General features: G+C 57.5%; 1 protein-coding gene across 1 annotated transcript; it reads left to right on the forward strand.

Annotated features, from left to right (window-relative positions):
• Positions 1-1,071: 1,071 nt before the first annotated feature.
• Positions 1,072-12,580, forward strand: ZBTB47 (zinc finger and BTB domain containing 47). Its single transcript, XM_049781749.1, has 6 exons — positions 1,072-1,160; positions 4,252-5,814; positions 7,056-7,203; positions 8,521-8,636; positions 9,084-9,228; positions 9,442-12,580. Exons 1-6 carry the CDS (start codon positions 1,158-1,160, stop codon positions 9,807-9,809), a joined length of 2,343 nt encoding a protein of 780 aa, XP_049637706.1. The 5' UTR covers positions 1,072-1,157; the 3' UTR covers positions 9,810-12,580.
• The last annotated feature ends 2,908 nt before the right edge of the window (positions 12,581-15,488 follow it).

Here is a 15,488-nt window from a genome sequence, read left to right on the forward strand (position 1 = left end):
ACTTCCTCCCAGGGTTCGCCTGGAATCCTGCCCATTCAAGCCGACCCAACATATTCCAGGGGTATGCCCCACTACACTGGGCATGAGCTAGAGTAGAATCCACCCACATGTGGGGGGGATGGGGGTGTCCGTGTGATCCTGCCAGGATGGGAAAGTGACTAATGGGGGGACAGAAAGACCCCAGGGGGGGTCTCCATCCCCTGAGCCCTACCGTGCCCAGCACCCCGCGGTCCCCATCCTACAGCCTGATCAGCCTGGCAGCGCCTTCGCAGCCTCCTGCCAGCCCCCTGCCCCCACAGGCGTCCATGCCAGAGCAGCATTCCGCAGGCCTGGCTGCATCTCCCCAGCGGAGGCCGAGCTGAGCTGGAGGCTCCTCGGGTCACCAGGCTGGGGGCGCGGCGGGCTGAGCCGAGCTCGGGCCCCACGGCTCCAGGGCCTCTACTGAGCCGGGCCGTCTGAAACGCAGAGTCGGGGTCTGGCGCCTCCTGCCCCGCAGCAGCCCGGGCGCGGCTGGAGGAGGCCCCAGGTAGGCAGGGGCCCCCGGGAGCCAAGTCCGGAGGGGCCCCCGGTAGTGGTGCCCTCGATCCAGCCCGAGGGGTCCGGGGTGCTGTCCCAGAGGCGGGGTCGCTCCGGGAAGCAGCAGGTGCGGGGAATTCCGCCCAGGCGCCCGGCTGCCCCGGCCGGGCCGGGGTCCGGCTCGTCCACGTCCTGGCTCGACTCCCGGACCGACCTCCCAGCCGCGCCCCGAGGGCAGGAGTTTGGAACCCCGAGCGCGCGTGTCTGTCCGTCCGTCTGTTCGTCTGTCCGTCCGTCCGTCCGTCCGTCCGTCCGCCCGCGCCCCCGGGCACGCGGCGGCCTGGCCCTTTAAGCGTCCGGACGGCGGCCCCAGCTGACGCGCGGGCTCCAATCGGCGCCCCGCGCCCCCCGCACGCCCGCCCGCCCGCCGCCCGCCCGCCGCGCCCGAGGCTCCGGGGCCGCAGCTGCTCGGCCGCCGCTCTCCGCCGCCGCCCCCCGCCCGGCCGCGCCCCCGGGGCCATGGTCGCGGGGCCCTGCGCGGGGGCGGCCCCCAGCGCGGCGCTTCATGGAGCGGCCCCGGCCCGGCCGCCGGGGGCAGCGCGATCCCGCGGGGCCCTGTGAGCCCCCAGCGCCACGGCACCATGGTACGCCAGGCCTGCGTGGGGGCCCCGCGCGTCGCGGCGCGGGCGGGGCGGCAGGGGTTAAATTCCCGGGTGGGGGCGCGAGCGGTCCTGCAGGACCCGGTCAGGACGGGCTGCCGGTGCTGCCCTGCCCGGCCCGGCCCTGCCCGGCCCGGGCGGCGGGTTTGGGTCGGGGCTGGTGCAGGACGCGCGAGGGATCCAGCCGGGCCTGGGCTAGGGGCCACGTGGGCGCCGGAGCCGCCCCGCCTCGGGCTTCGGGGTTCCGAACTCCTGCATGACCTTGGCTTGGTCCCCCGGCCTCTCCTCTCTGGGCCTGTTTTCTCGGGCAGGCCCTGCTCCGTGTGGCAGGAGCACGGGGAAGGCTGGCACAGACCCCCAAGCCCCCCCGCAAGGAAGCGCCAGCCCTCCCCTCTCCCTTCCTAAGCCCCCCCCCACAAAGCTGGGAACCTTGCTGAGGGGCTGAACAGTCCAGGTGGGCGCTCAGCCCGAAAGCAAGGAGACCCCAGAGCCCTCAAGCAAAAGCTTCAAACAGGGGCAACCTTGGCAGGTGCCTTGGCCCTCGACCTCCCCTCACTGTGGCTTGGGGGGAGTGTTTGATACCAGGAACCCCCTGACCACTCGCTGCCTTAGGCCCACAGCTTAGTTTGGCCGCCTGGCCTGCCCTGGACGGAATGGGGGTTGTCTGCAATGTGGGGACCTGGCACAGCTGATGGGGCCCTAGCCTGAAGGTGTCCCTGGGACACCTGGGTGTCCCCCACCCCACCTCACCCCACCCCTGTTCTGGGAAGTGCATTTATGCTTTGAAGTTCTCAGATCCCAGAGGGCTTCACTGGGAGGGGGGTCCCTCCACATTCATATAGAGCCTCACTCCAGGCCTCACCCTTTCCCCTGCCAGGGGAGCCTAGAAGATATTGCCTGGTTACCTGCCTGGGCCTCTGGGTGGGCTCCTCCTACAGGCCTTTGACAAACCTTTATCCCAGCCAGAAATTTTCCCCTGCCTCCCTCTAGTAGTCCCTGCAAGCACTGAGGAACCCCATGGGCACTGCACCACCTCACCTTGCCATGGAGGTGGGCAGTTGGGATTGGAGGGCACAGGATGTATGTCAGCACAGCATGTCCTGGGTTGGGGCTCTCAAAATGCTTCTTTCTGCTTCTAAAAGTCAAGACAGACCAAGATAACCGATTTAGGGCTGCTGAGTGCTGTCCACTCTAGAGCAGGGAGTCCGGGGCTTTGTGATCACCTGCTGTGGAATCCTCCTGCTCTGAGCTTCACTTTTCCCATTTGAGCAATAATGTTTGGTCCCAAGGATGGATCAGAATGAGGGGTGGGGTGGGACTTGGCTCCATGTCCCTCATTAGATGGACCAGCAGCACTAACAGGGGGACAGTTGGCAGGTATCTTGGCTGGAGGAATGAGAAGTGGTGGTGGCAAAATAGGACAAAGATGTTAAGCCCATGGGAAAGGGAGTCCCGGCCTGTGTGGTGCTGAGTGGGAATGGGTGAGGCTTGGAAGCACTTGGCAGTGAGGCCACTTTAAGGCTCACCTTTGAGGCCTGAGATACTCTCATTCACCTGCCTGGGAAATTGAGCACAAAGACCCCCAGTTCCCTGCCCAGTCTGGACCCACCCTCTACTGCCCCCACAGTGGACAGACTGGGAGTTGGGCTGTGGCTGCACGAAATCAGCCCCTCAGGATAACAGGAGAGGAGCTGATAGTTTGTGGCAGTGGATGAGGTACTCCTTAGATGGGGACCTACAAGAGGACAAGAACCTAGAACCTTTGGGGCTTGGCAACTCCTGTGTAGGCGGCTGCTGAATGGATCAGAAATTATCATACTGACCCCATGTCTTCACTCTGATCATTGATGATATCCTTTTTACATATCAAAGACCTAGGCATGAAGAGTTTCTAGACTGCCCACAGGGGTCTTAATTTCCCAATTAATACTGCCCTCTTGGCCAGCCTCTTCCTTTTGCTCCACCAAGTGAAAAGGTCCCTGGACACGTGTTTCACCTTCATCAGCCTGGTTTAGATTATTTCTTGCAGTGGCCCCTGCTCCAGGCCCACTTCCCCCAGGGTGGGATTATGGCATGTGGCACCTTTGCACCCAGGTGCTGAATGGCACCTAAAGACCTCCCTGAAGCCTCAGTGAGCTTTGTGATATGGCTTCCAACATGACACTATCTTGCTACCTCTGCACCTAGACATTCCCGTCATGTGGAAAAGGGGTCTGGGGGCTTCCTGCCTCTAAGCATGAAGTGACACAGCTCTGCCTTGCCATCTCTTCAGAGGCCCCAGGAGGTAGTTGCTGAGGTGACAGGGGCACGTGCCTGGTTATGTGGCTTGGCCTCTGCTCTAACTGAATAATGAGCTGTTCCCCACAGCCTCCTCCAGCGAGGAGACCAGAGTGAGAGGCGCCAAAGCCCAAGCCTGGGATTCTTCTCAGCAGCCTGCTCCTTGAGGGTCACTGCCTGTGGGTGAGAGGGTGTTTCAAGTGTTGTCCCTACAGGGTGTCACTGCCAAAGACCAAGCAGGGAGCAAGTGAGCTTGGCTCCTATCTTTCATCTTTTGGGTGTCTGGGCCCAGCAGGCTTGTTTCTTTTGTGAGCAAATCAGGGGACAGGGACAGGTGGGGGAGTCTGGGGTTCCTTTCTTGGTGACATGGGATTAGGCAACTTCCTGCTCATTGAGTGAGCTTCCAAAGAGACCTGACAAGCCAGGTCATACCCTGATTCCTCTCTGGTAGTGGCAGCAGTTGGCGATCAGGGCAGATGATCCCTGCCCAGGAATACCTTCATCTGTGCACTTAAAGTTCCAAAGCTGCACACCTAATCATTTGGTTCCCTCATCCCTTGCTTAACCCCCCTTTCCTTTCTAGGGACTTCTCCTGTTTCACAGGGAAGCCTGGCCACATAACTCCCTTAACCAGGGAGCCCTCCCCTTGGCTTCAGAAGGTCACTGTTGGAATTTGTACTCAGGGCTCCAGTCCCCCTCCTGCCACATCCTTGTCTGACCACTAGCTATGAGGGGTGGTCCCAGGATGGTGCCCAGGTCCTATCCTTGACCTCTCTGCCTCGGTGCCTCTGCCCTGCAGTTGCTAGTTGAGAAGACAACCGACTCACCGGTGGCCGAGTTCTCGCTGGTGGAGGACGTGGCACTGCACTTCGCCTGCTTGATGGGCCGCCTGAATGAGCAGCGCCTCTTCCAGCCTGATCTCTGCGACGTGGACCTGGTGCTGGTGCCCCAGCGCAGCGTGTTCCCGGCCCATAAGGGCGTGCTGGCCGCCTACAGCCAGTTCTTCCACTCCCTCTTCACCCAGAACAAGCAGTTGCAGCGTGTGGAGCTGTCCCTGGAGGCTCTGGCCCCCGGTGGCCTGCAACAGATCCTTAACTTCATCTACACGTCCAAGCTGCTGGTCAACGCCGCCAACGTGCATGAGGTGCTGAGCGCCGCCTCCCTGCTGCAGATGGCTGACATTGCCGCCTCCTGCCAGGAGCTGCTGGACGCCCGCTCCCTGGGCCCCCCGGGCCCCGGCACTGTGGCCCTGGCCCAACCAGCCACCAGCTGTACCCCCACAACACAGCCCTACTACTGTGACATCAAGCAGGAGACGGACACCCCGGGGCTGCCAAAGATCTATGCTCGCGAGGGTCCCGACCCCTACTCAGTACGTGTAGAGGATGGAGCCGGGGCCACAGGAGCCACTGGGCCTGCCACCATCGGACCCCCTCAGCCCTTCTTTAAGGAGGAAAAGGAGGGGGGTGCAGATGAGGCCAGTGGGCCCCCTGCCAGTTTGTGCAAGCTGGAAACAGGGGAGGAGCTGGAAGAAGAGCTCGGCGACTCGGGCACCTACAGCCGCCGGGAACAGTCCCAAATTATTGTCGAGGTAAACCTCAACAACCAGACGCTGCACGTGTCCACCGGGCCAGAGGGGAAGCAGAGCCCTGCCACGACCCCTGCCACGATGGTACTGGGCCAGGAGGAGGGGTTGCAGAGACACTCGGAGGAGGAAGAGGAGGAAAATGAGGAAGAGGAGGAGGAGGAGGAAGAAGAGGAGGAGGAAGGAGGTGACAGTGGAGGGGAGGAGGAGGAAGAGGAGGAAGAGGGTGGCAGTCAGGGAGGGGAGGAGCAGGGGGAGGAAGGGCACAGTGAGCAGGAGGAAGAAGAGGAGGAGGAAGAAGAAGAAGGGCACAGTGAACAGGATCAAGAGAGCTCAGAGGAGGGGGAAGAAGAGGAGGAGGGGGAGGCAGGGGCCAGGCAGGGACCTGGGGGACATCAGGGTGGCCGAGCAGACCCCCCGCCCCACAGTCGCATGGCCACCCGGTCTCGTGAGAATGCCCGTAGCCGAGAGGGCCCTGAACCCGAGGAGGCAGGACGGAGGGGTGGGAAGCGATCCAAGCCATCCCCAGGAGGAGCCCCTGCACCTGCCTGTGGAACACCAGCCGCTGACGGACTTGGGGCCAAGGTGAAACTGGAGGAGAAGCAGCACCACCCCTGCCAGAAGTGCCCCCGAGTGTTCAACAACCGCTGGTACCTGGAGAAGCACATGAACGTGACCCACAGCCGCATGCAGATCTGCGACCAGTGCGGCAAGCGCTTCCTGCTGGAGAGCGAGCTCCTGCTACACCGACAGACGGACTGCGAACGAAACATCCAGGTGGGTCGCATGGGAGGGACAGGCTCTGCCCGTGCAGTCAGGGGAGGGCCAGGAGGGCCAGGGCCAGGTTCTCAGGGCTGTGAGAACTCACGGGGTCCTATCAAGGAGAGCTTCCCAGAGGAGGGGGTAATCTGTACCTGTACCCGTGGGGCTGCAGTTGTGCACAGAATTGGAACAAACAGTACCCGCTGTCAGAGGGGCCTAGGAGGACTAGAGAAGAGCTGTCAGCCTCAGAGGCTGGCTCGAGAGAAAGAGAGAGAGAGATGAGTCAGTGTTTCAGCAGATCTGTGAAGCTGGGTTGCTTCATTGCATGCACAAAGGCCCAGAAGCAGGGAAGGTGAGGTTTGCCCAGCTGGGGGGTGCCAGTTTCCCACTGGCAATCAAGACTGAACAAAGCTGAGACTCACTAGCCAGAGCAGAAGGAAGGAGGAAGCAAGCTGTCTGGAAATTCCAATAGGCCTGGCCTGGGAGTGGGCAACCGGAAGTGAAATTTGGGAAGAGCTAGAGCTGCTGGGGCCAAGCTGAGGACTTGGGAGGCCTTCCAGGCCTTGCACCAGCCAGGCTGTAGCTGCCCAGAGCTGGGGGTGAGGTAGTACAGGGCTTCCAAATTTTCTCTTTTTGGCCTGGAGCAGGTGGGGGCTGGGTAGGTAGGTGGATGCTAATTACCTGAATTAAGTGCTAATTGTGGGTAGAGAAAGTGTGGCCCGAAGGGTTCCTTGACCCCGCCCCCGCCTTACCCCTGTGCACTGGTTTTCACTTGCCTTCCTGCCACACCTGCGCCCCTTTCCATAGGATCCCCTGACCCCCCCCACTTGTGTGTGAGCAAAAGCAAGGATGGGCCCCCAAAGAGGGGGTGCTGTGAGCTCCCAGCCTTCCACCACTCCCTCCCTCACCTGATAGACACATGTCACCACCACCCCAGCCTGCCTTTGGAACCTGGACTCAGCCAGGGGAGCTCAGAGATGGCCTCAGCCAGACAGGCTACCCCACAGTCGGAGAGGGGTGGGTCTCTTGGGGAGGGCACAAGTCAGCTAGAGCAGCATAGACTTTAGGGGAGAGGTGTGCTCTGGCCCCAGTTGAGTTCAGAGATGGAAGTGGGGGGATGTGTTCAGGAGTGGAGTAAGCAGATCTTCCTGACTCTTGGTTCTCTTCTTCAGCCCAATTTAGAGGAGTTGGGGGTAGGAAAAAGGGGGTCAAGGCCCTGAGGGCCCCCAAGTCTTAAAGGCCTCTCACTCGCACAGTGTGTGACCTGTGGCAAAGCTTTTAAGAAGCTGTGGTCCCTCCATGAGCACAACAAGATCGTGCATGGCTATGCGGAGAAGAAGTTCTCGTGTGAGATATGCGAGAAGAAGTTCTACACCATGGCGCATGTGCGCAAGCACATGGTCGGTAAGTCCCATTGGGTGAACCCAAGCGAGCGCATGGCCTTGGCTGCATGGCACGTCCCAGGCAGGGCCTGGGAGGGAGGGTGGAGGGGACAGAGGTAGAGGTTGCAGTGTTGCCCTCTGTGCCCTACAGTGGACTGGCCCTTACTCACCAAGCTGTATGTCCTTTCATGGACTGTGTGCCCCAGGACGGGGTTCAAGGGCCTGGGTTCAAGTGAGGGCATTTAGTTTCCTGCCATACTCTGTCTCTGAATTCTGCTGAACAATGCGCCAGCCTCTGGTATAAACTGGGGTGGGGGTGAAGCTGCCCCTTTCCCCTCAGACTGGGTCTCAACCAGGAGTATATCCAGTAACCCAGAACTGGGAGGCCCTTCCTGGACTGGGACTTCTCAGCCTACAGCTCTGAAGAGGTCCCACCTGTCTTTAGTTAGTTCTTCCCAGATTTTTCTGATGGATTATGGGTGTTCACTTATCCCTCTGGACTGCTCAGTGTCCCAGGCTACTGGGATTGGATATAAAGCTCAGAGCTCAGTGGGTTGAACACACACACTCCTCTTTTTTTGGCAACACTGTGCCATACTCAGGACTCCTCCCTCTTTGTCTCCATTCATTATTGTTGTTATAATTATTATTATTACTATTATTTGATTATTATTTTGGTGATGGAGAACTCTCCGGGCTCTATGCTCAGGAATCACTCCTAGAGGTGTTTAGATGAGATGCTAGAGATAGAACCCAGGTCTGCTGTATGTGAGGCAAATCCACTATATTATCTACTGTACTATCTCTATGCACCTTCCTCCTTTGTCTCCTTTTAGGAAAGGATGTTTAGGCCCACAAAGGCCAAACTGTGCTAGTAGATGGACCAGGGTTTGAGCAGAGGCCAGCCCCATGTGGGACCCTAACAGTTTTCCCTAAAGCATTGGGGATGAGTCCTTGTTTTCCTTGGCCAGAATATAAACGCTTGGGGACTCCACACTTGTGGAGCCAGACTTCAAAGCAGTAAGGGGTGCTTCACCCCAAAGGGACACAGCTACAGATGGACCCATGACAGACAGGAGGCAAGCTCTGGGGGAGAGAGAGAAAGAGAGAGAGAGGAGAGAGAGAGAAAGAGAGAGAGAGGAGAGAAACAGACAGAGACAGAGAGAAACAGACAGACAGAGAGAGAGGAGGCAAGCTCTGGGGAAGAGAGAGGGTGTGCGCATGTGTGTAGAGAGGGGTGTGTGTTGAACATGGTGTCCTGCTGTATGTGTGTGTGTTGAATATGGTGTCCTGAAAAGATCCATGGAGGTATTCTCAAGCTGTGTCAACCACCTTTCAGCTCACACCAAGGACATGCCCTTCACCTGTGAGACCTGTGGGAAGTCCTTCAAACGAAGTATGTCTCTCAAGGTGCACTCGCTGCAGCATTCGGGGGAGAAGCCATTCCGGTGTGAGGTGAGATCCCTCCTCCCAGGGTGGTGGGATAGGGTTGGGGGATAGTCAGGGGCAGGCAATAGAGTGAATACAGGGTTTTCAAAGAGAGGGTTCCGAGCTCCCCAGCTCCATTGCCAGGCCCTATCCATCTAGCTGGCTCTGTCTGTTGAGGCTGGAGCACCTGTGGGCCTGCAGCCAGAGGCAAGGTTTCTGGAGACCTGGAGGGAGGAAGGTCTCAGGTCAGCTGTGGAGCTGCAGGTGGGAATAGGGTCTTTCAGGAAGGGCGAGGGGGACTGGGACCTTCAGCATAAGGACCCTCTTTTCCTGCTTCCTGACCCCAATCCTGCCGAGACCTTAAATGCCCCTACTGTACCCATACACTGCCCTCCCCATGAGCACCTCCTAGCCCAAAAGGGAGTGAGGAAAAAAATGGGTGACCCATGTGTGTCTCTCCTGCACTGCCCCCAGAACTGCAACGAACGCTTCCAGTACAAGTACCAGTTGCGCTCCCACATGAGCATCCACATTGGCCACAAGCAGTTTATGTGCCAGTGGTGTGGCAAGGACTTCAACATGAAGCAATACTTTGACGAACACATGAAGACCCACACAGGTAGCAACGGCCCAGCCACCGTTCCCCCTGCTCGGGATCTACAGGGCGTCCTTCTGTGCCAGGCCAATGTGACATGGCCCAGGGAGGGGAGGATCAGTGTGTCTGGGCTGCATGCACACACCGATACACAACATGCACACTCCCAGAGCTCTTTTAACGCAGTGTTGGGACAGTGTGGGCGCTCCCTGACATCCTGCCCACTGTTGCCTGCAGGAGAGAAGCCCTATATCTGCGAGATCTGTGGCAAGAGCTTCACCAGCCGGCCTAACATGAAGCGCCACCGCCGCACGCACACGGGCGAGAAGCCGTACCCCTGCGATGTGTGTGGCCAACGCTTCCGCTTCTCCAACATGCTCAAGGCACACAAGGAGAAGTGCTTCCGAGTCACGCACCCCCTGGGCACCGACAGCACCCCTGCAGCTCCAGGCCTGGCCCCCACGCAACCCCAGACCCTGCCTCTGCTCTCAGGCCTTCCCCCTGCCCTGCCACCACAGCCCCACCTGCCGCCGCCACCCCCACTCTTCCCTACTGCTGCCCCAGGGACAGCCCCCACAGGTGGGAGGCTGGGTGCCAACAATTAATTGCCGCCCTCCCCCCGGACCCCAATGGGGACCCTCTTGGTGGTACAAGGCGGTAATGTGGAACTGCAGCAGTCGTCCCCATCTCCAGAGCGAGCAGGACACATGAGCCCCAGGCGGCCACCCTGTGCTGATGGAGACCACCTCACTCCCAAGTGCCCCCTTTTCAGTGACTCCTTGAAGCCTTTGGGTTTTTGTTTGGTTTTCTTTTTGGAAATTTTGCAGCACCTCTCTCCAGGTGAGAAGGGTGCTGGAGGGGGCAGGTACATACAAGGCAGGGAGTCTCTGGCACCCTCATGAGCAGTCATGCTGCCAAGGTGGAGCCTGAGTCAGATTTTTCAGCTCACCCCTATTTCCCCTGAGCTGTCAAATGTACCCCCTTGGGTACAATGGGGAGACATTGGGGTACAGTCACCTCTTAAAGGAGTTAGGACCCGTTCTGAGGGCAGTGGATATGGAGGCAGGGCCTTGAGATATTAGACCCCGTCTGGTGAGGAGTGGGGCAGGCAGGGGCTGGACCCCAGGAACTGGCTTTCCCCCTTCTCACCTCTGCCCTGTAGGCCCTGAGACCCTGCCACCTGCACCAGCAGAACCAGGAAGCCTGAGTTCTGGGATGACCCCTCCAGATGCCCCTGGGGGTTAGGGGCAACTGGAACTTCCTGCTTTTGCTGTCAAGGAGCTCCAGTCCATGCAGATTTCTGCCCCAGGGGCAGGGCCCTAGGAGGAGGCTTGGGTAAAGGTGTTAAGGTGCTATCAGGAGGGCAGGAGGCCATTGCTCCCAGCCTCTCTCCCCAGCTTCCTGTGTATCCTGGCCAGCAAGACCATGTGTCCTGGCCAGAAGAACTGGTGTGTGTCCATGTTCGTCTATCGCCCTCCTTAGGGCAGCACCAGGCCTCATCCTCCAGAGGCTGGTCCGGCATCCAATCCCTCCTGGCCTCTGCACTGGTGGGCCGGGCACTGCCAATAAGAGGAGCCTGCCTTTCAGGCCCTGGGTGGGGGTACCTGAAGCATCCCCACCAGTGCCTGGCATTTGCCCCTGCAAGGCCAGCACTCATAGGACACTCATTTTTTGTTGTTTTTTGGCATTTAACGTCTTTATTCCTGCCTTCAAATTGGGGAGGAAGATTCCATAAGCTACGTTTCCTAGGTAAGCTCTTTCTGAGTGTGTTTATACAGTTTTGTTTGTTACACTCTCTGCACCTTAAACCTCCATGACTACCCCCTACCACCATCTTCGCAGCATGGCCGGAGGGGGGAAGAGGCCCTAGTCCCAGGGAAATGGTTGGGGGTTAGACCCCTGTCAGTCTCAGGACTGAGGGCATCAGAGCCCCTCTGACCTTGTGAGGTCCAGGACTCTGGGGTGGGGGCTGGAATCATTTTAATCATCAATAAACGAAGCACTTTATTCTGTACAGATGTGGGCAGGCCCCCGGAGCCCAAGTGATTTTGAGGGTCTTTGATCCAGCAGCCGCCCACAAAGCCCGGCTGGCCCTATAAGCTCGGAGGGGCAGTGCCCAGTTGCGTTGGGGTTGCAAGAGTCCAAGCCGGAGCCAAGATTCTCAGGCTGCCCCCTTCTAGGGAGAAGAAGACTCCCCTTCCCAACTGCGGGGAGTTGGTCACAGACTCATGGAGTCAGGGCTGGGCCTCCCAGACTCCTGCTCTCCTGTGGCTCTCCCCCTCTCCTACATCCCTTGATCTCTGGGCTTCCATGACGTCCTCAGGGTCCCTCTCCCATGCCCTCTCTCCCTCCCCCTTGCTATTTCTAACCTCTGGTCCAGTGCCTGGCAGCTCTTTAGAGCTGGCTCACATTTTCCCAAAAAGAAAAAAAAAGTTGGTCTCCCCCTCCTGGGCTGTGAGGCTGGGGTCCCAGTGGGTTTCCCAATGTCCGTCACTGGCCCCACAATCTTATAGAGTCTGGTGGCCTTGTCACCTGCTCACCACCCAGCAGCCTTAGTGAGCCTGGGGGCCCCTGCTATGTCAGGCTGTGCTGACAAGTGGAGACCGGAGATGGGTAGGGAAGTGTTGGTGGTGAAACACTGTCCCAGGTCTTGGGGTTCCTGTTCTTGTTCGCGTCCCCACTGAGGGGGAGAAGGGGGTGCAAGCAGCTGGCTGGGTTCTGGTGGAGATGGCCATTATAGCTAAAATGGGTATGGCTGGCCTTCTTCGAGGAGGACTGTCCCAATGGGGACAGGCCCGTGTCCCTGGTGCTAACAGCTCTTTCCTCTGGGCCAGTGCTGGCGGGAATTTTTTTCAGGCCCAGACCACAGAGTCTGAAGCAATAATGGAACCTCAGCAGAGCCAGTAGGAGTCATTTTACCAGCTTTCACATTCACTTTTTATTTTTTAAACAAGCACCTGGACATTGGAGTGAGGGAACTGGGGGATGTCCCCCACCGCCTAGGGCTGGTGGGGTGCAGAGCATGGGATCATCACCTCCCACTGGTGATCTGTAGCAATGGTGGGGTTCCTTCTCCCGACTGGACTTCTCAGCCCATTTGGTTAAACTCCAGGGCCTGGACTTGCTTCTTTCCCCACCCAGCTCTCCCCAGGCTCCCGGGGAATGGGGAGTAGCGAGGGGCCATGGTCTCGAGCCCTGTGGCCTGAGAGCTGTATTGGCCCTCCAGGGGGTTCAGAAGGGCAGAGGAGCTATTGTGCCTGGACACAGGGACCCTTAGTGTGTGGTCAGATGTGGCCAACCCCATGGCGCCCTGAGTATGTGGGGAGCAGAAGGAGTGCAAATGAGAAGAGGGGAGAATAAACTCAGTACAAATGTCCGTTGGTTCAGCCTCGTCTTTTACTCTGCCTTTTCCAACTGCCAGCTAGAAGAATCTGGAGAAGAGAAGGAGCAGGGAGGAGTTGGACAGCTTATTCCCTGGGCCTAGAGCACCTGGAGGCCCAGGCTTTGCGGGACACCCAGACTCAGGAGTGAAAGTGAGGACAGAGATGCACCCCAAAACCAGTATAGGGTCTCAGGCAGGATGCAAAAGAGGCTTGGGAAAGGAGAGGTCTTTGGGTGGCCAAGGCTGAGCCTCCCAATGGAAGGAAGTTGTGGTTTTCTAGGAGTACCAGAATGGCAGGAACCAGCCTTTCCTAGGGCTCCTCACAGGAGGGGAGGTTGGGATAGGCAAGGGCAGTGAGTGAGTGCACAAGAGACTGGTCTCCTCCCTCCCATGAGTGATCCTGGGAAGCTTGAAAGAAGCAGGTGTCAGTGATGCTTGGCTCCTGGAAGCACAGAAGCTCAGATGCAAAGAGAGGCCACAGTTTCAGAGCAGGCAGTTCTCTGCAGATTGTTGGAGTTAATCATTGCACAGGGAAATGCGCATAGCACTGGCCTGATGGAACTTGGGGGTCAGAGGCCCCTCTCCAGCATGGATGAACATGGGGAAAGACTGAAGTTGCACAGTTAGAGAGGCAGGACAGGTGTCTGGAAGGTGGACGTTGTTTTCTCACACAGTCTCCCCCTTTGGAAAAATGGGGTTCACTCAAGCTGTTAGGGTTTGAGTTGGCACCCTAATTGGCACTGAGAGTCAAGGCTCTTATTCGACTAGTTAAGCCCAAGTCTCATCCAACCAGTGGCATAAGACAAGGACCCGGAGTGGAACTAACAAGCAGTTTCTATAGGGTTAAAAGGCTTTAGGAAGTTAAACATTTCATTGGTGAATACAAACAGTTCAACATGTACAGCATATATGATTGGCCTGTATCTTTCATCACATATATGATTGGCTTATATCATTCTGCACACAAGGCACATTATTTCTTAGCATTGATGTTTCAACTTATCTCTGACTCATCTGACTCAAATTTGCTTGTCGAACGGGCCTTATCAGGTGGAACATTCCACTTAGTTCCTCTATCCTAACAGAATAGGGAGGGCCTTGACATCCCTGCATTCCTTCTGTGGTTTTATTTCTGAGTTAACTCCCTCTACCTTGCTCAGAGTGGAAGTTTTGGCTAATAGTGGAAAAGTACCTAACATTTTAACCTGTCTCCAAATAAAATGCTTTTTACTAGGGTTTGGGCTCATTGTAGTCTAGGACCCTTATCATGGACCCAAGGGGATCTTGGAAATGAGGTTCCAAAGACATGGCTGCTCCTGATAATATGTGAAGATCCTGCTTGTCTCGCTGCTCTTGGTTCCTTCTGCAACAGACCCACTTGTGTGGTGTCTCTGCAGCTTCACCCCACCCTCATGCCACTTCTGCCTTCAAACTCCAGACTTCAAACTTCAAACTGGCATTGTTAGGCAAGGAGGCAGTGGCCACTGGGGGACAGCAAAGCTGGCCTCTAGGGGACTTGCCCTCCACCTAGCCTCTCCCAGCCCACTCCTCTTATGTTGGTTCATTGGACCTGAGCAGCTCACTCACCATCCTGTCCTGGATGCACTGTGGGAACAATTGTGAGCCTGCTGGAGACAACGGGGCTTGTTTTCCTGAGGCACAGAAGTGGCTGTAAGATGGAGATGCACACACACACGGGGCCGGGAAGGTGGCACTAGAGGTAAGGTGTCTGCCTTGCAAGCGCTAGCGTAGGACGGACCAGACCGCGGTTCGATCCCCCGGTGTCCCATATGGTCCCCCCAAGCCAGGGGCGATTTCTGAGCGCATAGCTCAGGAGTAACCCCTGAGCGTCAAACGGGTGTGGCCCAAAAACCAAAAAAAAAAAAAAAGATGGAGATACACATACCTGACTTAGCTGTGTCCTTAGAACTATGCCCTGCTTCTGTGGCTTTCTAGAACTTTGGCAGGTAAGTGGTAGCAAGCTGCATTCTGCTGCAATAACTTAAGTATTCAATTAAGGTTCTGGGTGAGCCTATAGGATAGAGTTCATCCAGTATCCCTATGCTGACAAAAAGTCTCATGTTGGGACTACTATAAGTTCCCCTTCATGATCTTCTGAGGCAATCAAGAACCTGAGGAAGTGGAGGCTGGAGAGACTCAAAGAGATAATGTAGCTCATGCCTGATCAGAAGCATTGGCGCCAGTGCCTGACCCAGTTCCAAAGTCACCAAGCAATGCCACTTCCCCATGTCCACTCCTTTCCTGTCCCTAGAGCAGGGCACACAGAGATGCTCAGAACAGTAAGGCAGTGGGTGAGTAATGAATGATGGCTACTGATCAGAAGTGACACGGTCCCCCAAGCTTTTTCTTCCCCCACCCTCAGCTTTCTTCAGAAGACAATTTAATGAAATCTCCCAAAGAGCCAATAACTCAGGCTCTAGGGCCTCGATGGCGAATCTATGGCATGCATACCAGCAGCGGCACGCGAAGACCTTGCAGCTGGCACGCAAGAAGGAGTCACAATTAAGACATGTGGCGCCAGAGAGAGCACAGCAGCATTTGCCTTGCAAGCAGCTGATCCAGGACCAAAGGTGGTTGGTTTGAATCCCAGTGTCCCATATGGTTCCCCGTGCTTGCCAGGAGCTATTTCTGAGCAGACAGCCAGGAGTGACCCCTGAGCACTGCCGGGTGTGGCCCAGAAACCAAAAAAAAAAAAAGATATGTGGCGCGGCGGGAGGCGAGTTGTGCCAGTGTCTGCTTTGCAGCTCACCTGGCAACAGGGCCAGACTGGCCATTGGGAGGACCAGGCATTGTGGGGCAGTTTGGGCACTCGGGCTCAAAAAGGTTAGTCATCACTGCTCAAGGGGATTTGCTCCAGGGGAGGTGTGACAGCTGATCGAGC

Source organism: Suncus etruscus, chromosome 10 (genome assembly GCF_024139225.1).
Source record: "Suncus etruscus isolate mSunEtr1 chromosome 10, mSunEtr1.pri.cur, whole genome shotgun sequence".
Classification (NCBI taxonomy): Eukaryota; Metazoa; Chordata; class Mammalia; order Eulipotyphla; family Soricidae; genus Suncus; species Suncus etruscus.